The sequence below is a fragment of the Andrena cerasifolii genome, chromosome 5 (genome assembly GCF_050908995.1).
Source record: "Andrena cerasifolii isolate SP2316 chromosome 5, iyAndCera1_principal, whole genome shotgun sequence".
NCBI classification, from domain to species: Eukaryota; Metazoa; Arthropoda; class Insecta; order Hymenoptera; family Andrenidae; genus Andrena; species Andrena cerasifolii.
Window position 1 is genome coordinate 2,354,898 of NC_135122.1, and position 24,564 is coordinate 2,379,461.

The 24,564-nt window shown below is 38.2% G+C and overlaps 1 protein-coding gene across 4 annotated transcripts; it reads right to left on the reverse strand.

Moving 5' to 3' along the window:
- Positions 1-315: 315 nt before the first annotated feature.
- Znt77c (Zinc transporter 77C) lies at positions 316-24,564 on the reverse strand. Of its 4 annotated transcripts, none has more exons than XM_076812594.1 (8): positions 24,147-24,564; positions 16,173-16,437; positions 12,150-12,281; positions 7,032-7,330; positions 5,318-5,562; positions 5,052-5,230; positions 4,876-4,971; positions 316-1,336 (listed from the first exon to the last, which is right to left on the reverse strand). In XM_076812594.1, exons 2-8 carry the CDS (start codon positions 16,359-16,361, stop codon positions 938-940), a joined length of 1,539 nt encoding a protein of 512 aa, XP_076668709.1. In that variant the 5' UTR covers positions 16,362-16,437; positions 24,147-24,564; the 3' UTR covers positions 316-937. The 4 variants fall into 4 exon arrangements, with proteins under 4 accessions (XP_076668709.1, XP_076668708.1, XP_076668707.1 ...); XM_076812593.1 differs by having other exon boundaries at positions 23,913-24,564; XM_076812592.1 differs by lacking the exon at positions 24,147-24,564 and having other exon boundaries at positions 16,173-16,474.

Sequence of the window (24,564 nt, forward strand, 5' to 3'; positions counted from 1 at the left end):
GCGCTTACCGTGAGCCGGGCCTGCGTCAAGATTTTGCGAAGCGGTTTTCGTGCTCACGGTAAGCGCTTGCGACCATCGCGCACGCTCGCCGCGCACGCAGTGTTCCATCTTGCTCCCCCCTTCGGCCAGAAAGAAGCGAGACACCAATACTCGGAATTAGGGCTCTGTTCACGATACGGACTCAACGCCAGTCCCGACCAGCGAGCCGCTAACGAAGAACTACTGTATACTGAAACATGTCATTAATAAGAAAATTTTATCTTAAGCTTTTGATTTTTTATTGCTTCAGTCCGGGAAGTTTTTAGACAGACGGTATACATGTACAGGTTACTGTTACATTTATTACTGACCTTTAGTCCTTAGCTTAAAACGTAGCTTCGTGTATAAAGATTTGATGATTTATAATAAAATATTTCGAGCGCAAATCGTGTGCGCTGAAACATAACTAAATACGCTCTACTCGAAGAATTTTTGCTTCTCTTCGCTGTGTTCAGTCGGTTTAAATAAAATGTGAATAAAATTGTAAGAAGTATTTGTCGTTCAGACTAAAAATAGGAAATGTCTCGTGAACAATCTTCAGGCTCTGCTTTCGCTAGAATCGATGAAATATAATCGTCTCTAGGAACTAATTGTAAGTAATAGACATTAACTTTCAACTAGCAAACTTCCGTCTTCATGCGCTGCATATCAGACGTCGTATTAACGGTAAGTCTCAAGAATAGCTCAATAATCGTCAGAACAATAAAATTAGGAAAAAGGTCGACAACAAAATTGAAGAGAAAGAAGATAATTATCTAAGATCCGCGAAATCGCGGCTCAGGTTTTCAGTCCAAATGTTCGTCCGTTCTTACTTGCCTTCTATTTGTAAAAAATTGACCACTTGGTTTTTTATTTAATGTCCCTGTCGACCGTCGAGATACGTAGAGGTATAATAAAATTAAAATGCGGTATTTTGATCTGGGTTACTGTGGCTGGTTGCGTCTCTTTCGTCGTTAATATCTACGTTTATCGCATAGGAACTACTGTCAACAGTGTTATCTTCATTATTTTCTCCATCATTTAACTGACACGCGCTTCCGTCGGTTGGACTGTCTCTAGGCTGATAGGACCGTGGATTCTCGTCATCGTGGACTGTAAATCCCTTCAGATCGACCGCTGGTTCAGCTAGGATTACTTCCTTCTCCTTGAGCCTCTTGTTTAAAGATTGTACCTGCTTCATTGATACATCCGTGGTCGAATCCTCTACAAACTTCTCTTTGGAGCAGCATTGCGAATCACTGCAATGGTCCCCGTGGCAACGAATCAAGCAGCCAGTCTTTTCCATGTTCGGCCTGATCTGTTCAAATGAACGATACATGTAGTCATTTAATCAGAAATACAGTGAGGGACTATTTCTGTGTTTTTGGTGGTAGATGATCCGGGAACATCTATCGAATACAATTTGGGATATTACTTTAGTCATTAGCTGATACCCTTGAGTCAAAATTCTGTGGCAGAATTGATATGTCTGGAGATCAGATCATTGTGTAAAAATACGAAAAATACGAAACTAGCAATTATCAACAGGTGCAAGTAGCGAGTTCACACAAATCATGGGTTATATTCTTTCTTTTCACGTTCTATATCACCTTGTGAAGTTGTTTCTGAAGCTGCGCGCTGCTTCAAAATATGTATACTCCCTGTCATTTAAGAAGGAACCTGCCGACCGACGAGTTTTAAACCGGTTCTGCGCAGGTTGACGCTCATTGGTGCCGGGAGAAGCCACTATTGGCTGTACCCCCACCAACGCTTTTTCGGAGCCAATGAGCTCATTCTACATGCGCGAAACGGGTTCCTTCTTAGATGACATCTGGTATAGTATTTTTTTTTTTAAATATATAAAGCCTCGTATCACACGGATTCGTATAACGCGACGGAAAAAGTGCGTCACTGCTCGTATAACGCGGTAAATGAATTTAAAGACTTAACTAATCTTCATGATACACAACTTTGAAAGATAAGAGGTTTCCATGCATTCGCTTGTTTCCTATTGATGAAATGAGTAACACTTTAACTGCAGCAGGATTCTGAATATTGTCCCTTGAAGGAAATCCAATGTCATCGTTTTTTAAATGTATTACATATATTGTTAAATTAAAATTTAAACTAGTTTAAACTAAATTTTAATTTTTAAACTAGTTTAAATTTTAATTTTTAAACTAATTTAAATTTTAATTTTTCCTACTATTTTTAAGTCATTATGAAATTTCCTATAAAAATTTGACACATTTGGTACTCTCGCCCTAAAGCGCCCAACATGCTTCCCAGCGACGTTACTGTCTCCTCGGGGAGAGGGTTGTAGGAGTCGTCCCACCTTAGCTGAAGGCGCACCGGTGGAGGGAGAACCGAAACATCTGTTTTAGGAATGCATTTCCCCTACTTGGGAAGGCCTGTCATAGAAGATTCTTTTCCCCAAAGGGATTCGAACCGACGGACCTGTGGCACCGTAGTCCAGCGAAGGTCAGTTCGAGCCATTTGGGAGCCTGGGCTCTATGGTGTTTACCATAGCCGCGCGGAAGGGGAGCTGGAAAGCCAATGATAACGTGGGCGCGTCACGGATAGGGAAAACTGTAGTAGTGTGCGGTGCAGCCTCATACCCGTACGATAGGCTTGAATGACTGGGATTCCTGGGGGCCCAAGTAATCGCTGCCACTGGGGCTCCTAAGTGGGCCAGTTATTTCAGCCTAGGGGTACGAGCCTGCACCGCACGGTACTACCTACACTCTTACAGGTTTCCCTATCCGTGGCGCGCCCACGTTATCATTGGCTTTCGAGCTCCCCCTCCGCGCGGCTATGGTACACATCATGGAGCCCGGGCTCCCAAATGGCTCGAACTGGCCTTCGCTGCCGTAGGCGAACACTTTACCGCCGCAGCTACAGCCGCTAATTGATGAGAGTGCTTACGTATTCGAACTTATACTCCTACCGTGCAAAACTTTCAACTCAAATTATTAAAAAACGAAGGCTCATTTTAACAAATTTCACTAGGGTTTTGTAACACTAGGTTTGTACTACAACTTCCACCCGGTGTGATTCTACACATTAACATATACAGGGTGAGTCACCTATCGTTTAACCTTAAAATATCTCCGTTGTTTTTAATGATAGGACAAAATATCTCAAGAAAAATATGTTTGTTAGACAACAAGGGCAACATATTATAGTTGGTTGAATTTGAATTTTTTTGGCTATAACGTTACAGTAATGAAAATACGGCATGCCATTAAAAACACCGTTGATGATCTTGAAATTTCGGAAAATATGACCTTGAGAAAAAACTTCTCCGTCTCTCTGAAGCAAACGTTTTTTTTCCTTAGACATTTTCTTGTATCATTAAAAACAACGGAAATATTTTAGGTTTAAATGGTAGTTCTAGCAACGTTGCCGCAATATTGCTGTAACGTTGCAGAAACATTGCAGTAATATCCCTATGTCCGTCCCTGTGTAATATTGCACGGCAACGTTCCTATAACGAAGTGTAGATTTATCCCCTCAAGTTCATGCAGCTCCTTTTAGAAAAGAAAACTTTCACTCCCGAAATATTCACAAAAAGGGAGCCACCCCCATTTCGATAATTTTTTTTATACATTCTCAAGGTCATCATCTTGAGTAATGTTGCGAAGGTTTTAGTTGGAGATTGCCGTTTAATAAGAAGTTATTTTAAAAAAAAAGTTTAGTGAAAACTATATAGGTTATTTCCTGAACATCATATTTAATAGAGTGTACTTCTCCCCCGCGAGGGAAGCGCCACCTTTTGAGAGATTTAAAATAAAAAAATGTGTTTCAGAAATGGATGGTCATGGGGATTTGAATCAGCAATTCGTGTTTTGGGAGTATGTTCCTGAAATTCATTTTTTATCTTAAATCTCACAAAAGTTGGCGGCACCCCCTCCCGGCGGGGTGGGGTGGTGGGGGGGGGGGGAGCTACAATGAAGCTAACTTATACCTTTTTAATAAACGGCGATTCCCCCACCAAAACCTTCGCAATATTGCTCAGCATGATGACCTTAACAACATACAAAAAAATAATCGAAATCGGCGATGGGTTCCATTTGCTGAATTGTATTTATATTTGTATTTTTGTTTTTCCTGTGTTTTTACACAGGATGGCGTTTTAAGCATTTTGCTTATATTGCCCAACGAACATTAGTCATTCAACATTTTTCCCTCCTCTCTCTTCAGGTCCCAGCAGCAGCAGCGCACCGGGAAAAAGGTGGTCTCCCATCTTTCCTCGGTACACCGCCCCGTGATGCTTAACTTCGGTGATCTAACGAGAACCGGTGGTTTCCATCACGGCTACGGCCGCTGGTTATTTGGCGAATATTTACCCATGGTTGTTTCCAGATCTATCAGCTTTATGACTCTATTGTCTACGCCCAGAATGCAGGGGTTCATCCAGAGTCTGTTTTTTTTTAACAGAAGTAACTTTGTACGCGCACCAGCATATCTATTTAATTTGTTGGATCGACAGTTTACTAGATATTTCAGATATTGAATATTTAATGTCAACTCTCAGGAACAACCCTGCAGTGTAGACACACGTGACATACTTTCCATGAGACTAACTGAGATTTCTCTCGCAACTACTTGCAGCCAATAATTTACAGGAAAAGTTGCTGTAGTAAGTACCCATGTAGGTAAGTTTATTGTGCAATAAAAGCGACAAATTCATTGCTGGTACCCCCAAGCTTAAGACAGCTCATTTACGTGGCAACGGTTTAGATAATAGAATATTTGGTTAAACTAGTCTGGTATAGTTTAATATTCAGTTATCCAGCGCCCACATAATTGAGGATCTACTGTACTTTTACCGCATTTACTGAATAGTTTTCGTACTTTTGGTATCTTGTGGAACTCTGGTTGTATCGTCACTTGCGTGATGCCCATTTGTACGAAGAATTCCGTGACCTGATTAGTAATACTGGCATAAACCTATAAACGATAATCATTGAAATATCGTAATATTTCTTCCATGCAGTCGTCCTCTAAATATTTGTCGAAAGGAAACTTACCATTGGGTCCAAAAATATAATATGAGCGGTAGATATTATCTTCTGCCCCGTCAGTTGCCATACGTGTAAATCATGAACGTTTACGATACCAGGGAAAGCTTCGAGTAATTCCCTCTTAAGGGAGTCGATGTTTATGTGATTTGGGATCGTTTGAAGAAGTATCAGTCCAGATTCTTTCACTGTAAAAGAAAAGACAGAGTTGAATGTTTTATTAGGTACAATATAGGGGTATATCAGTATTTTTGTAATCGTGCATTGAAACTCACTGTAACGATAACTAAGAACGAAAAGAGAAATAGCGGCAATGATGGCAAAAAGGGGATCAATGAACTTGGCCACACCGGAGTCAGTGAAGTACACCAAAATCGACACCAACATTACGAAAACGCAGCCAAGCACGTCACGGCAAGTTTCCCGGAAACCTTGGCTCTTTGGTATTCCCAATGGACTTCGCCTGGTTTGTGACGATAGCTGTTGCTCACCTTCCCCTGTTTGCTGCGAACTGACATTTCTAGAAACAGATAATGCGTATCTTAGCACTGAAGATCTTACGAACGTCGGACGGTCACGATTCGGGCGAAGGATGTGGTGAAGCCATGATAAGCTTTTTAAAGCAGTCGGAAGATCGTCTACTTAAACAACTTTGTCGCTCAGGGCGGCGGAACCCATTATGCAAGTGTCATGAACCCGGGGTAGAACAAATTCGAATACTTGCATAAAACGAAACACGTCTTTATTATACAGTATGTTGGAGTATGACTTCACAGTACCAAGAGTCAAAGCTTTCTCCACCTAGAGACGTACTCAGGGATGAACGTCGACAAGTTGGAGAATCCTATTGGTTGTTCTATTGCGAGGGTGTGGGAAATGGAGCTGGAAAGGGTAGAAGTGGTAGAACTGGAGAAAGTTCGGTTGTAACGGTTTGAAAAAGAAGGGCCTTGGGGCCTACGGCCTATTCCGCCTGTTTACCGTTAAGTTACGGACGTTCGAAACGGACTAAGGGTCTTAAGAGAGTGACAATGACCAGATGTGCTTAAAAGAGAAAGTCGCGAAGCTAGGTATCTAACACAAGTAATGCGCCGCATAAAGGCTCCAGCCCAAGGGGGCGCTAAAAACTATATCGCAGACTTAATAATAAAGGAATCCAACTCCCATATAAACAAAATGTAAATGTAATTTTTTTTATTTTACCTCGTAAAGGCAAAACAGAATAAATAGAAAAGAGGTGCAAAAATTTAGGGGTGTAAAAAATTTTCTTGCATAAGGGCGCCAACCATCCTCGCGCCGGCCCTGGCTCAGGGAAATACTGATGGTAGATTAACAATATGTAAGAATGTTTTCCCGTTTCCTCGTAAGCTTTGAATTTAAAGCAAAGGAACTATCTTGATCTGAGAATATTCGAATTTCACTTTGGTTTTTGCATATGTTTTACAGGTCCGAAAAATAAGATATACGTGCTTTTTTATAGCGGCCCGTTTTCATATTTAGGGGGTGAAACCACCCCTCAACGTTATAAGATTTTCAGGTGTTCGTCTCCGATTGCTTTGGTTTTTGGATATGTTTTAGAGAACCGAAAAATAAGAAATAAGTTTCTATTTATTTGCCTGTTTGCGTGTTTCGGGGGTTAAACCACCCTTCATAGTTCTGTGAGACCATTCGTGCAATGCTAAACAGACGAAAGAGATATACAAACTAAGCAATCGCAAAGTTAATCGTGACAAACCAATTTAAATATAAGTGCACACGTGTAATAGAAATACACGGGTATCCGTGAACAGAAATATGTACACCGGTATCCGTGTATTAAAAATTACACGGATTGAAGTTCGGATACGTTTACTACACGTGTACACCTGTATGTAAATACGCGTGAAATAGGGACCTCTAGTACGTATATTACAACTTACAACCCTCTAACATAAATTATAACGTGTATCATAATGAGATAAAATACATTGTTTTTCAAGACTAATAACTTACCTCCGTAATATCACGTCACCATTCGTAGTAACGTGAAGAAAGATACCCTGGTTGAAGGTATATCCTCCTATTAGTATGTAACAAAAGGCGTTGAGGAGGATACCGGATGCACCGATCGCCAATACGGGCATCGGATGATGCATTTCGTCCAAGTGATCTATGTGCACCAGGGTCTGCACAGCTTCCATCAACAGGGAAAAACAGAATGAGGCGAGGAAAACGCAACAGGCAAGCATGGTAACGATGTCTATCCTTGCCCATCCGAAAGTGTTCTTCATCCTCCTGTCCGATCGCGATTGCTGATGAGCAAAAGCTAGTTTAATTACATTATTTCTCATTGTTTTGTCATAGCAAATGTTATAATTCCTGGTGTCTTGTTTTCATTGCTGAATGTATCATTTGTTCTGAATAATAAATATATATATATATATATATATATATATATATATTCAAATAATAATAATAATAATAATAATAATAATAATAATCAATATATATATATATATATATATATATGAATATATATATATATATTCAAATTGTTTTCTCTGTCTTATTTACTTCTTAGATGATTTTTAAGAAGATTGTACATACCTTTTCTTGGGCATTCATTTTTCAGATAATGTATAGATGATCATATATTTGGCAAAATATATATATATAAAACTTACTATTAACTATAAACATACTATTTTTTGCCAAATATATGATCATCTATACATTAACTGAAAAATGAATGCCCAAGAAAAGGTATACACAATCTTCTTAAAAATCATCTAAGAAGTAAATAAGACAGAGAAAACAATTTGAATGCGCGAAATGTACATACAACTTTAGAAAACTCATAACGAAGGCTAATTTATTGCAACACATTTTTTTGATGATAATGTTTGTCGCTTTGAATAGTCAATTGTTTACTAATTTTTAAATTTGAAACAATACACCATCTTCTTCTAACTAATAATTGATCATTTAAAACAATGCCATCTATGCTTACTTTACATAAATTTTGTTTAACTTTTCACGTGACCGATCGGCAAAAATAGTGTCCACAAGTATATACATATGTATATCTCACAAAAGTACCATTTTTAAAAAAGGGTACAAAAAGAGCGCCAAGTATACACGCGCGAAAACGGTAAATTAATAATCCCATCAAATTGAATCCCAATTTAAAAAACATTATCGTAAATTAATTAATATCTTTACAGAACTAATGATATACAAAAATGGCGCATTTATAACAACGGCTATTTGCACAAACAATCGGATTTAAATTTAATAAAAGATTTATCATTGAAAGAAACAAAGAAGATAATAATATTAAGCAGACATATTTTTATAGAAATAAATATTTCAATAACAATAAATATTTTTTTCAACACCTGCATGAAGATGGGTGTTTTTTTACGTCTGCTAAACGGGAGCAAAATGACCAATTTCAGACGTATTTGCGTTTTCTACTTTTCTCCCAAGGGAAAGAAACTTTACGCGCATGCGTATTCGCAATTTTTTACTTGCTCCCAAGGAAACTTGAGTTTGCGAGCTGACAAGGGCAGATCCCGAACCCGAAAATTCAAAAAATTCTGAAACTTTGTAAATATCTAGGGGATTTCCTCCTGATTACAACGCACTTTTCGTTTGCTGCCCAAATTCACTCAAAGAGGGTGAATTAACCCCTGAAAATTCGGCTATTTTCCGATTTTCTGTTATAATTCGCGAACTGTAAGAGATAGAGGAAAAGTTTCAAGACAAAAGTTACTTCTTTTAATTAACTAATTAATTCATTTGGTAAAAAAAATTATTTTATAGTTCGCGAGTTATAAAACAAAGTCGGAAAATAACCGGATTTTCAGGGGTCAATTACACCCTCTTAGAGTGAATTTAGGCAACAAACAGAAATTATGTTGTAATTAGGAGGAAATTCCCTACATATTCACAAAGTTTCTGAATTTTTTGAATTTCCGGGTACGGGATATTCCCTTGTGAGTGAACATGGTGTTAGGGTAAATGACCCAATTACTGACACCTAACCAATTACTGTCACCTTAAGCTATTTTACTTAAAATAACGAATAAATAAACTATAGTATATAATCAATAGTATAGATTATAGCTTGAATTACATAATTCTTTTTGTGTATGACTTTACAACGTTTATTTATTCGTTATTTTAAGTAAAATCAATATTCAACAAATTTATGCAGTGGCGAGATAACCAAAAAGTGGAGTCTTTATCGCAAGCAGTGCTTTTAGTTTCTTTCTTTTTACTTCAATAAAAAAAGCAATCGAACATGCATATTTTTTACGAATCCCTCAGCAGGCTAACAGAAACACACCTTTCGTGCAGGTGTTGAAAAAAGTATTGTGCGTGACAAGGGAGAGACGCGATATTGCCTCTGTTGCGTGGCCTTAGGGGAAATAGTAGCCTTCTGGTGGGGAAATCAGGCGCGGGACAATGTCCGTGGAACGCTAAGGCGTTCTGCTCCCTGGACGCGAATTCTTAGATATAAAATAATAATGTAAAGAAACTATTTGAACACAAACAATTAATAAATTTAATGAACTCAATGAATTTAAACAATACAAATAAGAATTTCGCTAGGTTTATAATTTCACGTCCGTTCACTATCGCTCTCGGGGTTCAAGTGACCTTTCAAACGCAAACGCTTTTACATCTTTTGTCCTTTACAAGATGTCCTTAAAATCTAAGAGCCAATAATATATTTACTAACTAAATTCTCATTGGTGAATCTATTTTCTTCACAGTTATTGATTTTTAGAATCAAGCGTTTAACAACATTGCTCTGGAATTACATCTAGGAGAAGGGATCAAAGTGCAGTTCATTTATTCAAACACCCGTTTCCAAGCGGGTATCGATTAATTTATAATCTTGAAGTTTTCTCATTAAAAGAATCTCTAACTATTTTCAAACCCCTCGGGCTTGTGCGAACTTCGCTTTGTTTCCCTTTCCTATTACACTCGTATGATCCGTTTTGAACTTCGCGCTTCTAAAGTTTGTGTCAAACGCTGCTAGAGCGAGAATCGCAACTCGCAACACCTCGCGTGAAGTGCTGCCCTCGCTGTGCTCGGGCAGCAAACTACGCGCTCGTCGAGATCGCTTTCTTCTCTCCCTTGTCACGCAATGTACTTTAAGGCTGCCGTCTCACTGGGCCTTGAATTGTGTGCGTACGCTCACACAAGCTAGTAAAAGCGTGTACGTATACGCGACGCAGTAAACAAACCGTTTCAACCAACTTTCATCCTGGAATCGGCAAGAAGGACATTTTTGCAGGTATAGTTGCCTCCAGTAGACATTCGTGCCGGATGGTCTGGTGCATTTGAACACTCATAACACCGTATGTTGAAATAATAATGAATTTTTTACTCGAGAAATGACAGAATGAGGTTTCAAGGATTCTCCGTCAGCGGCGCTGATGGCATATTCGCGCCATGTACCATCAGAACCGATGGAAGTCCAAGCTAGCCGATAAATGTAGGAAAGACATAGTTGCCGATACGTATTGAGAGTCGTATCGCGTTGTTGCCGCATTTCCTCTATTTTGCCGTCAGGGAGGCTTGAATGAATCACGGCGAAGCGGCTGGAGAGCAGAGATGGGCAAAGATAAACTCAAATAAAGATACTTTGTGTTTATCCGTTATTCGCCATCTCACTTCGCACTGAGGACTTGGGCTGTTCGGCGGCGGCTTCTGATCTCGATTCGAGCCTCGGCATGCAGTGTTGCTTGCGATAGATTATGTATTAATAAAATGTAAAACGTAACATTTTCAATAACATACTGCTGAGATTTTCCAGATTAAAATGAGTTCAAACACAGTGTAAATCGGATTATTTCTAGAACAGTACTAGATAATTAAATATAAATGTAACATTTCTAATCTAATAATGCGAAAAATAATCCGATTTATAACGTATTTAAATTCATTTTCATCTGGAAAATCTCAGCAGTGTGTTACTGAAACGTTCATGCAGATACGATAGAAAATGTGAAAGTTTTACATTCTATTAAAACAAACAAAATAAACAATCATTGAACAATCATATCATTATATTTTTCACAAAAAAAATATTGCCCTCACTGCATGCGTTACATTTCGCTCATTTGCTGCAACAACGACATACATACCTCAAAATTCACGATTTTCGGCGAAACGGGTTCAAAATTTTTGTTAGACAACAACCGCTTTTTCTATACTAATAACTGAAAAACTGCAAATTTTTAGTTGCGTCGTTGCAGCAAATGAGCGATTTCATTACGAGCGATCTGGCAAAATTGTAGGAAGACCGTCAATGGAGAAGGGAAATTACACAGAATGAGAGAAGATAATAAGAATTGCGAAGTTTAGAAGGGATACTAATGCGCAAATAAGTATTGCTCCATCCAGAGATCTTTAGAGATCAGAGAGACAATTTGTTTTACTATGCTTTAATTGTTTAAAAATGCAACCTTCTCGTTCGTAACACATACATTAATAGTTTAACTTAATTAAAAAAATTCTTTGCTTATTTATTTATGCGAGCTTCTTTACGGCTTCTTTAAGCATAAAGGCACGATAATTAGGACAAGGCACGGTAATTGGGACATCTACCCTATAATGAAACAGATTTCTTATTTTTTGGCGTAACTTCAAAACTACTTGACCGATTTTGATAATTCTTCTCCATGACCTAAGTCGATTGAAGCCAAACTAAATGCAATAAGTTTCGCCAAAATCGATTGAGTAGTTACGGAGAAATTTGCGGACAATGAGAATACGCACTCATGCACGCACATACGCACACATACACACCTCGACTGAGAACCTCTATCTTTTTGAAGTCGGTTAAAAATGAGACGGCGGCCTTAATATAAAATTCGCCAAATTGGAACTTTGCATCGAAATATCTCAGCTCATAAGGCACGTAGGAATAAAGTGAAGACACTTTGTAATGCAAATCAAACCCAAGCTATTCATTGAGACCATTAAAAAATTAATCGGATCATTATTAAGATTCGATAATCGAAGGGTTCTTCCAAAAAGTGTTTGGCGCGAGACATTACCGTGTCTCTTGATATATATGTATGTACTTGCAAAAGTAAGTCTTTAAGTTCTTACCTTGGTCTTCGTCGACAGGGATACCACGGAACCTCGTTCTTCATTGTTTATACAAATTACGGAATTTTGTAACGAGCTGCAATTGCTGGTACTGTTGTCAGTGTGGCCGCTACCGGTTTGGCGATGACTATACTACAAAAAATTAACTCAGTAATACTTGAAATAATTATGCGTTATGAGTGGACAAGAAAGTAAAGTTATTTTCAATTTTTTGTGCACGTTATGTATCTTTTGTTTATATTCGTATTATGCGCTTTTCTCAGCCGAATATTTTTAATTCAATACTTCTTATATTAAAATGCATACTGATAATGCAAGTAACAGAAAAGAGGGAGAATTTCCTAATCTGATAACGAATAAAATTAAATATATCTACTATAATCATAAATCAAACTTTACCTTTTTCATCGTTTTACAATTAAATGTATTGCTTAAGATAATTAGAGGGCCAGATTTTTGTAATTCGTTTATTTTAATCGATTTATTAAGCAATAGAGCCATTCATGTACATGATTTCTTAATTATTTTAAGGGAGCATAGCACTTTCTTTGCCCGAAAATTAAGCATTCTTTATAAATGTTTTTTCTATACGAAAAAGAACAGCTAGAAAGATGGGATTTGTTGTAAATGAAAGATCACTGTTTGAAAGTATTAAAACAATTTTTATTAAAAAGAAGCACCCACCCTCTCCTCGCTATAGTCGCTCAAAGTTAGTCTCTCGCGGAGTGAGTAGAATTGCGGTGCCATAAATTCCGCCTTCTGTACCTAGGTAGGGTAAACGATACAGTTATTGACCAGGGTACAGTAGTTGACCGCTTCAAATTCCTACCGCCATAGTCTAATGAATTATGCACTTTGATCAGAAAAGACAGTTCTACCTGCCGTTTCAACCAAGAATCGATGATTTCGGTACAAGCATTCCGCCGTAAGATCGTCGGAAAGAAAAACGTGTAATTTCAACTCTCAAAGAAGGTAACGGCTTGGCGGCCATCTTTAGAGCGGCGACTTGTTTAATGACTGTATAATCATTGTTCAATTTTGTTTGCCGTGAATGCCATTGATCACAATACGTGACAAGGGTCCAATGTTAACATTCATCATAAGTCCAGTCGTGTCGAACGTGATTATGCTGTGTTTTGGGGGTTGTTCAATAACTGGTTCGACGAATGCACAGTAATACAGTTATTGACCACTCGTAATTTTCGTGCTGAAAGACCGCGATGAAAATTGACTTAGATCTTTGGAGGCACGGGGCAATGTGCCCTGCTTTTATATGGTTTCGGGTGGTGTTCCTGATTACTCCATATTTTTTGTTTCTCGAGAAATCAGAAATGATCAGAATTCTCGAGAAATTGAAAAAATATTGCAAAAATTATATTTTTTTAATAATGTTGATAATATCGATCAAAAACACAAGAAAACTTTAACTAAATTATTATTCCCGTCTAATTTATACAAAACTTGTGTAAATGAAAAATAGATATTAAATATAATTGGTAAATTTATTTATTTAATACAAAATTTATACAAAGAACAGTTGTAATATAAATTATTTTATATTAACAACTTATTTTAAATTAAAATCACTGCATGTCTTGAAGCAATGTTGGAGACTTTACCCTTTAGGACCCCAGTTTTGTCCTGGTCTTCCCTAAATACAGTCCTGCAAGAGGTAGTAGGGGGTACGTTTGCTGGCCCGTACCCAGCAGGGTATCGGTTAAGACCCCACTGAGTGACACTTAAGTCACTATAGCTCGTAGAGGCACTATACTTATTCCATAGCGTTTGCCTAAACTGAAGCTCTTAGGTGGTCAACTACTGTATCGTTTACCCTACTTATCTGAAAGATAAAAAGAAATTAAGCCATTAAAATTGACTAAATTCTGTTGTCGTTGGCCGAGCCGGTTCTCAAATACAAAACTTAAGAATTGGTTCGGTCAACCACCACAAAATGTAATAAGTAATGTCTTGATTTGCTTTATGTTTCAGATAAGCACAGAACGCGAAAATCATGGCACCGCAATTCTACTCACTCGCACAAAAATTGGTTTAACACTTTCAAACAGTGATCTTTTATTTGCAACAAACCCCATCTTTCTAGCTGTTCTTCTTCGTATAGAAAAAACATTTATAAAGAATGCTTAATTCTTGGGCAAAGAAGTACTATGCCCCCTTAAGCAGCATATAAGTTGGCACATATTATTTAAATATATGGACATCCAAATATATGTTCATGTTGTAACATTCCATGTTGATCTTAAAGCATATAAACATGGAGGAAACATGCAATGGGCAAAAATGTAGACGGCGGTAGAAAGAAACATATACATTGGGAACACCCTCTCTCTTTCTAAGTTAAGAAAAACGCTGTCGCCCCTGGCGCTAGAAAGAGAGAGGCTGTCCCCAATGCATATATTTCTCTCTCTACCGCCGTCTACATTTTCGCCCATTGCATGCTTCCTCCATGTGTATATACTCTAAGATGTTAATAAATTACTTTTTTGTTCTAAAAATGTATCGCTAATAAAGGTGGCTTCTGAAATTACAGTTGGGCTAAAAACAGATTAACTCGTTTGGTAAAGAAAGTTTTGTAAAACAGAACTCTCACTCACTGCCTTATCCACTCTATTGGGGACACTTGGATTTGGTGATAAATTATAATTTTAATTATGAAGTACCTATACTCCCTGTCATTTAAGAAGGAACCTGCCGACCGACGAGTTTAGCCCGGTTCTGCGCAGGTTGACGCTCATTGGTGCCGGGAGAAGCCGCTATTGGCTGTACCCCCACCAACGCTCTTTCGGAGCCAATGAGCTCATTCTGACATGCGCGAAACGGGTTCCTTCTGAAACGACTTCTGGTATATGTATCGTCAATTTTTAAAAGAAACAACGTTTTTGAATAGACATGTAAGAGTAGCTAGACAATATTTTACATCTGTATGTAACGAATAAAGTAAACAATATTTTAATTATAAATAATCATTCAGTTTATGGTAGAATATATTATAGTTCCATACGTAGGTATAAATATAAGGAACAGTAATGAGTACCCAAAATCAAGAATAACTAAATAATATAATATGTATACGTATCTTATTTTAATGATTATTTATGGAAACTTTCACAGAACATGGAAACCAAGTGCTGTGCCTGTTTACAGACATCAAATTAAGTGTGTATCGTAATTAAGAATCTCCGGTAAAATTAAGATAAAAATGGAAAATTTTTCGCATCTTTCAAAAGGAAAGTTGTCGATTCAAAGAATAACTGTACGATTGAAGTACAGTTAGAATTTTCTATCGTTCGAATAAATATAAATAAAAGAGAACTTATAAAGATATGGTGATCTCTATAATTTATTAGGTATTCTTTATTACGATATATAACTATATGAAATGCAACATGAATAATATAATTTGTTTAATATAAACTGTTTACCTCAGTCACCGTCTACGTCGCACGTTCCCAGCACTGAACGTGATAATTGTTTAAAAGAAAAAATTTCTTATATAAAAGCATACGCAGTATTTTTTCCCCCCTTTTACCTAACTTTCCTTGAGAATGGTCATAATCACTGACCGAAACGTTGGGATTTGATAAAAATTCTCAAAATTGCAAAATAGCTTTTATTTAATTATTTAATAGACCGAACCAGTGCGCCGAAATCATCCCTTCTAATTCAACACGAATATACCAAATAAGTTTAACATCTGGAAGGATCTAAAATTCGATCACGTCTGAAAACCACTACAATATTAGCGACAAGGTTGGTGATAATATTGATCACCGCGCATCCTTGGCGTTATTAAGCATACACCTAAGATCCATCAGTCTATTTCATAGCATGTATTCTATTTTTACATCGATAAGGAGATAACAGATTTCCCACATTTACAGAGCGTGCGCCAACACGTGAATTTACAATTACCTATAAGTAAAATGATTTCGAACTCAATGCTCGAAGAAGTTCGATTCGTTTGAGATTTCACGGAGAAAAGTTTGAGAGTACATTGAAATTTACCTTGATCGATGCTATGCAGCCGACAAGAGCGATGATGTTGCAGAGCATGTGATAGGCGTTGAGCAGCAACGTTAGCGAGTGAGTCACATGGCTGGCAACGATCTCCACAAGGAAGAAAGCGGAGGTGAAGAAGAGGACCAAGTACAACTGGACCGGCTGCAGTCTTCTGAACCACTCTTTCACAGCCATGACGCTCTAGTAAATGCTTTTTCTTCTATCCTAGCCCACCTGCACACCTATCGGTTACCGTTGCTCTATCGCAGCTCTATCATGGTAAAATACACTTAGTTGGCGCTAAGTTGACGCTTAAATTCCAGGACACAGTCCATTACACGGATATACAAGCACGTGCTGACTTAATCTCCGTTTAGACTTTGTATATCTGTCTTGTTTATTTAAAAGAATTCGGCAAGCCAGACATTAGCTTCCGTCAAGTCGAAGTTATTTATCGCAGAGAACCCTGCCTCTTTCAGCGTGCATTCCACTTTGTAGGAATGGAGGCACAGAATACGTGGGTTATTTAATTCGAGAAGCGTTTATTTTGGCAGAAACTGTTTCAATGATACCTATTGCGAAGCGAGGTTTTACGTTTCTTTTTATAAATTGTCTGAACCGGTGTTATAATATTCTTCATTCATTTATTCCTGTGTGCTTGTATACGTAATGGGCTCTGTCCCAGAACCGAAGTGACAAAGTACAATGTATTTACAAAATCTGTGCCGGGTGGGACATCTAAAAAGTATAAACTTCTAAATAATTACCGAAAATATATATAAAAAAAAATTTTGGTGTCAATATCACTTTAAGTAATTCACTTTGGTAATTGTGCAGAATAGGTGTTTCCTCACCGATTTCAATGATTTTCGGATATACTGTAAAACTCAATATTCTGAACAACTTTTTCCTATACATGTTATCGCCGCACGACCTTCGTTTTCGAGATATTTGAGGAAAACTTCTGTTGACTTATTCCGAGGCAACGCATTGTCGTATTCCACTTCCCAACTTGTCCCGGGTATTAGTATTGGTTGGGGATAGATGAATGCGGCGGGCGCGTAAAGCATGGTAGCGAACCGATATGAATTTGGAGATTTGAACTAGAAACTTGCGGATGCCGACCTAACCCGGACTCAGTTCGGCAGTGCCGACGCCGCCGGATATTAGGGTGACTCTGGTTCTGAAACATAATTTTTTTGCTAGGAAGAGGATGCCTTCGAGAGCACCTGTTGGGTGTGTGGGGGCTCCTGACAACACCCCGACTCACATCGGTTCGCTAGCATGCTTTACGCGCCCGCAAGTGGCGCGCGCCCCCTGCGCTAATCTAGCCCCAACCAATACTAATACCCGGGACAAGTTGGAAAGTTGAATGCGTTGCGTCGGAATAAGTCAAAAGAAGTTTTTCGTAAATAGTTATCTCGGAAACGAAGGCCAGCTTCATCTATTGTTTGGTCCCGTGTTGGCGCATACTCTGCCACGGACGCGTACTGTAGGTACTTACGTATACGGCGTTATAGTAGGAATAGCAGTTTTTCGTGAATATCTCAGGAACAAAGGTCGAGCGGCGGAAACATGTATGGGAAAAAGTTGTTCAGAATCATGTCCCCCACAATATATTTCAAAGTCGTCAAAATCGATGAGGAAACACCTGTTCTGCACAATTACCAGTTGTATATCTCCTTTGCGATCGGATTTATAAACAAGTGCCACAATTGCCATTTTCCGCTCCACACGGAAGTGAAATAGTCTTGCAAGGCATTAATGGGTGCATCCCATAAAATCAGGAAAGCATAATCATTTATCCGGAACGTGATGGGGAAGTTATAGAAAATGAGTGCAAATATGGAGATGCGACAGTAATTGAACTCACGTAAGCATTACGTCTCATCCTCCTCTTCTTCAGATAATGAGCCATCTTTAAAGGAGTTAGAAAAACATCTGCAGGTAAATCAGTCGAAGATTTGTATCGAGCAAAAAGGAAATACCATAAGATTGTTGCTGCATGAGAGCAATAATTAAGGATGCGTTCATCGGCACTGGACCTACATGTGTGTTACAGTGTTTCATGACCAAATGTTATTCATTGAAAACTATTATAGAATTGGGATAAAATCCATCTTTTTGAAACTTATTATTTAATAACTTAAACTCCCTATTATTTAATTAAAAAGTGCAAAACACTGTTATAGTAATCATATCCCTATATTAGGTACTAGTTTGAAAATATCATTATCTGAAGAAGAGGAGGATGAAACGTAACGTTTTTGAAGTTAGTGTTTCTATTTTAAATCGAACCACATTAGGAGTCGAGTGGATCCAGTCAACAGATCTACACCGCGAACACAAACGCTGTGAACATCGCACCGCACAGTGGAGTAAGGTGAATGTCCCAATTTCTGCTCATTTAAGAGGTTACTCGTCGGAAAGAAGGTGTTAAAAAATTTGTTTATGATCAAAATTTGCAGAGTAATTGGTTAATTCTTTAATAATAAATAATTAAAAATAAATAAATATGTCTGGGGGATAAAATCCGCCCTTAGAGAGGAGTATACAGCTGTACAAACTTGATGTTTGTCAAGTGCTACGGAGTGCAAACAATATTTTTTGCAATTTTTATGTATACTATCGGAAATTATGACCATTTGCCTTTAACATAAATCAAACTTCATCGAAAACGGATTTTTTTTTAACAAAGATACGTCTTCGTCTTCAGAAATTCTGTCGTCAAAAGAAATAAGTAAATCTATTGTTTCTTTTAGGAATGGCATAAACATCGCATATGTCTATAATCTACAGTTTCTTCAAATGTTCCCATCGATTGTCATTTCTACCTAAATTAGCTGCAAAACTTCAATCCGGACGAATCCGGAACCAACTTTCTTTGAATTATCGTCGGAAACCTTTGTCAAATGTAATGCCTTTAGCAATGAGAGTATCCCAGGTGTCCGCCTCCGATTGCTTTGGTTTTTGGACATGTTTTAGAAGACAGAAAAATAAGAAACAGATGTCTTTTTATTTTGGCCTGTTTGCATGTTTAGGGGATGAAGCCACCCCTCAAATTTTCAAGATTTTTAGGTGTTCGTCTCCAAATGCTTTGGTTTTTGGACATGTTTTAGAAGACGAAAATAAGAAACAGATGTCTTTTTATTTTGGCCTGTTTGCATGTTTAGGGAATAAAGCCACCGCTCAAATTTTCAAGATTTTTAGGTGTTCGTCTCCGAATGCTTTGGTTTTTGGACATGTTTTAGAAGACAGAATAATAAGAAACAGGTGACCTATTATTTTGGCCTGTTTGTTACATGTTCAGGGGGTGAAATCACATCCTCCAAATTTCATGAGAATTGGTGGTGTCCGCCTCCGATTGCTTTGGTTTTTGGCCAAAGCAATTGGAGACGAAGAGATGACAATCTTATAACTTTGAGGGGTGGTTTCACCCCCCAAACATGCAAACAGGTTAAAATAAAAAGACACGTATTTCTTATTTTTCGGCGCTCTAAAACATGTCCAAAAATCAAAGCAATCGGAGACGAACACCTAAAAATCTTATAACTTTGAGGGGTGGTTTCACCCCATAAATATGAAAACGGACCACTATAAAAAAACACGTATATCTTATATTTCAGTCCTCTAAAACATATCCAAAAATCAACGCAATCAGAGGCGGACACCTGGGATACTCTCCTTATAAAAGAAGCGTCGGGATTCACCCTGAAGTATAACAGAATTATTAACGAAATCTTATGAATTCTTGATTATTTTCAAATATTAATAACTGCACAAATATTTATGATGAAAACGTAAAAACTGTTCGACAGTGCGGTATATACCTACTTAAAAAGCTTCCGTAATGCAAAAAGTTACACAATTTCCTTAAAACAATTAGAATCGCTAATAAGCTGACGATGTGTCAGAGAATAGTGAAGTAAGAAACGCGTGCCATAAAATTTCTTAACTTTCGGCGAAGAAGTCGCCGCTTCATGAGTGTATAACAAAGGAAAACAAAAGGTACATTGTTTCCCACAAATTCAACCACGTCGAATAGTAAAAATTTTACAGTTTACGCAAAATTTTTTAAATTGACTTTTTCCCGGCTATCCAGTGCAAATGCCCCACTGTGCACCGGCTAGTCCAGCTCAGTGAACCACCATCCTGCAGTCCAGCGACGAACGCGCTAGCAGGTGGATGCGTGGTTCGCGTAAGTATCTTATATTTTCGTCCTTCGAGTGGGTCCACTGATGAGTGAACCTACGACCCCATTTATGTAACTATTTTTCAACACACCACTGCTGGAGGGTTAATGCTTAAAGTAAAAGAAAACTAAACCCGCGCCTGGCGGACACGGGGTCTATTTTGACCCATCTCGAATATAATATCAAATGTATGTGTTATTTATTAGATCGGCGCAAATGTTCATTCACTTTATTGAATCAAAGTCTTTATTGAAAGTAAAAATATATTACATGTTTTTCAGTCAAAGTATGTTCCTTGGCTGTCTATGACCTTTTGCCAGTTTTTCTGGTAAAAGTACAAGTAGGTGTAGCAAAAGAAGACATTTCCGTACATCTAACATTAACTAACAGTGAGTGAACGCACTTTTGCATCGACCTAAATAATACATGTGTTTCTACAAAGTATTAGTAGTATTACTTCTTCAAAAGGTAAAGAGCTTAGGTCATACCAAGATTAGAATGAAATTCTAATTACATGGCAATACTTCTGGAGGTTTTACATTATAACAACAAGCAAAAAGTATTATATAAGTGTACGTTATCCTGGTCTCATTTGTCAAGCTTCATTAAAGCAAAGGAAATGGTGCATATCTATCGTTTCAGCATAAATATATTCTACCACTTTATCGTTTCGAAAGGGAATGACAGCATGCATTCAATTGCATAGACAAGGAAAATTGGTTTTACTAATGTAAGAAAATAATTGCGTTAGGTTAATCTGCGGCGTAAATAAATTTTTATGTAACTATCCATGGCGAATTAAACAGTGTGAAAATAATTTTTGGAACAAATTATTCCTCCTATTTGGAAACGAATTTCGAAAAAGAATAATCGGATCATAATATCAAATCTGTAACATTGAAAGAATTTGGATAGTTATTTATATGAATCTAATTATAAGGCATTTTGTTAAGATTCACTTTTCAAAAACAAAAAGTGAGTCGTAAAAGCCTTATTCTGTACTTCCCACTTATTTTTCTGAGAGAAAACATCCTTTCTAAAAAGACATTTGACAAAGATTAAAAAAAATTGTGCTTGGATTGTCATGGTGTTTTTGAACTGATTAGCTTTTACTCTTGTTACTTTATCATGGGTTTGAATGTAATGGAAATATCCACGGATATAGTTTGACGTTAAGCCAGGGATCAACCTGAAAGCTATGCTAAGCTATGCTATGCTATGCTATGCTCTGCTGTGCTATGCTATGCTATGCTATGCTATGCTATGCTATGCTATGCTATGCTATGCTATGCTATGCTATGCTATGCTATGCTATGATATGATATGATATGCTATGCTATGCTATGCTATGCTATGCTATGCTATGCTATGCTATGCTATGCTATGCTATGCTATGCTATGCTATGCTATGCTATGCTATGCTATTCTATGCTCTGCTATGCTCTGCTATGCTATGCTATGCTCTGCTATGCTCTGCTATGCTATGCTATGCTATGCTATGCTATGCTATGCTATGCTATGCTATGCTATGCTATGCTATTCTATGCTGTGCTGTGCTGTGCTATGCTATGCTATGCTATGCTATGCTATGCTACGCTATGCTATGCTATGCTATGCTATGCTATGCTATGCTATGCTATGCTATGCTATGCTATGCTATGCTATGCTATGCAATGTTTTAGTTTAACGTTTGGTGGAAACAGTTCCATAAGCAAGTATTGAAGCTAATTTTTTTAAAACGTAGCATGGCATAGCATTGCTTAGCTTTTGGTGGAAACAGTTCCATAAGCAAGTATTGAAGCTAATTTTTTTAAAACGTAGCATGGCATAGCATTGCTTAGCTTTTGGTGGAAACAGTTCCATAAGCAAGTATTGAAGCTAATTTTTTTAAAACGTAGCATGGCATAGCCTAGCTTAGCTTCTAGGTGGATTTCCTGCTGTATGCTCCTGAAAGAATTGAAATATACAAACTCGAAAGAAAGGGCTTTCTAAGAAACATTTGAGTGCAGTGGCGGATTTAGCAGGCGGCCGATGAGCACTTGCCACTTAGGCCCCTGCCCAGAAGGCCCCCCTAGGCCCCATCGTAATCCTTCGTGGTCACACTGAGCCAATAGACCCGCTTTTTAACTTTGGAGCTTGACACCGGTAAGTTCCTGGCTTTGAAATGATATTGACCTGATATTTTATGGAAATTTATGGTTTCCTCTTTCGGTGAAGACCATCAGTTTTTGAATCAGAAAGTCCGTTAGTGAGTTGCAGCCGTTACAAAAACATCGTTTTTTAGCGTGGGTGGTTCGGACCCATGTGTGACCAACGCGTAAATTTTATCGAAAAAATGGAAATTTTTTATTCTACTCTAATTTGAGAAATTTACTTCAATAAAGTGTAATGTGTATGGCTGTGGCAATATTTTTTCCCCCCATGTTATATGTATGTGTGTATAATGAGTAACACAGAATGTACATGTGTGCCAAATGCGCGGGAGAAGACTAGATTCAATTCTTTTCATTGTTAGGTTACTTTCTTATGAATAATAATAATAATCATCATTATAATAATATTAAATAGTTATTTCCCTAAATTAAACGTGTTTTTTACTCCACAATTGACCATCTTCAGATCTCAAAGTAAGTACTTTTTTTTAAACGCACAGTATGAAACTTGTATTTTCTAAAAGGACTATATTCAATAGGATATTTTTCAATTAATTGAAAAATAAAAATGGTATGATTGTTTTAGTAAAAAAAAAACGATTTTTTTGGCACATGTTGTCAGTGGCGGATTTAACAAGACGGCTGATGAGAAGTTGCCGCCTAGGCCCCTGCACAGAAGGCCCCCGCAGGGCCCCATCTCCAAAAAAATTTATGATTATGCATAGGTATCCAAGCACTAAATTCTTTTCGTACTACTACACTTGGTTCGTTTTTTGTAAACTACCCCTTCATTCCCCCCCCAAAATGGGCCCCCCAGAACGTGCCACCTGGGTTTTTTTTCTTAAATCCGCCACTGCATGTTGTCACTTCACTTCTTACTAAAACGCGACTGTTCCATATTCTACAATGTTCAAACTGTGTATTACAATTTTTTAGACTCGAATGGACTGATACAGTTCGTACGGTAAATGTTTAAAAATCAGCCGAGCCCATTGGGCCCAATGTGACCACGACGTAACTTTACAGAAGTGTGACCACGAAGGGTTAAGAAAAACTTATGATTCTATCCAAACACTATATATTTGTTTGTTTCCCATAATGTTCATACCACACAACATAAATTTATTTGTAATTCCTGTTATCTATACCGGGTGTCCCAGAACGTTTGCCACCTGGGCCTCTTTTCTTAAATCCGCCATGTTTCAGTGCAAAAACCTCTGAGCAGTACTAACAAAAAACTAAACCCCAATGAGCCTATTTACATAGCTCCCTTAAAACTGAAATTAACAGTAAAAGCAGAGTGCGTTGACGTAACAAGCTCGCATTAGAGGATGTTACCGATGGCTGCGATAATGCCACGCAGCCACGAAAACACCGTCCAAGCGATCTACGGTACTTACGAAGCGAGAAGTCTCGATTAGGCAGCGCGAGGGCCTGCGATGCGTTCAGTTTCCTTTGAAAATTACATTCATGTTCATCAACGAACGAAATTTCCGTTGCAAATAGGTGTTACTAAAGCTGGAAAGTTCCTTCGTGAGGAAATTCACTAATCCAAGACTCCGGCGCGCGAGATACATAATTCCCGCGATATCAATAGCACCACGTAGCGCAGAATCGCGGGGGAATTAACATACACACGTGTTTGCTTGATAACACATCCCCAAGAGCCGCGCGGAAGATGATGGCCACTGGGCACTTCGAGTCACAGTTGAACCTCCGAGCGTTCGGCAACAGAGGCTCTTGTCTATTGGGGCAACAGGCGGCCGCGATTCAGCCAGCGGATGTGCTTGTCGTTCGGGCGATACAGGAGGAAGAACAATGCGCGCTGGGCGATTATCATCGGAGGCACGGCAACAGACAGAACAAACGCGAACAGTCGGCTCGGGGTTGGCGCACGGTTAACAGGCGCGTTCACCAAGTAAACTTTTCGGAGATTCGCCAGCTGGAACCGTCCGCGGGCAACGTCTCGATGTCTCTGGTGGCACGTTTCAGTCCATCGGTGCACGCTGCAAGCAACCGATAACGGCGTCGAATGGAGAAGAAGCACTGTTT

What these genes read in the sequence shown, in the direction of transcription:
- Znt77c (XM_076812594.1), bottom strand. Translation starts at nt 16,361, where the DNA reads ATGGCTGTGAAAGAGTGGTTCAGAAGACTGCAGCCGGTCCAGTTGTAC. An exon ending in CGTTCTTAGTTATCGTTACA is followed by an intron (nt 5,231 to 5,317) that starts GTGAGTTTCAAT and finishes TTTCTTTTACAG; the next exon opens with TGAAAGAATCTGGACTGATA. An exon ending in TTATATTTTTGGACCCAATG is followed by an intron (nt 4,972 to 5,051) that starts GTAAGTTTCCTT and finishes TATCGTTTATAG; the next exon opens with GTTTATGCCAGTATTACTAA.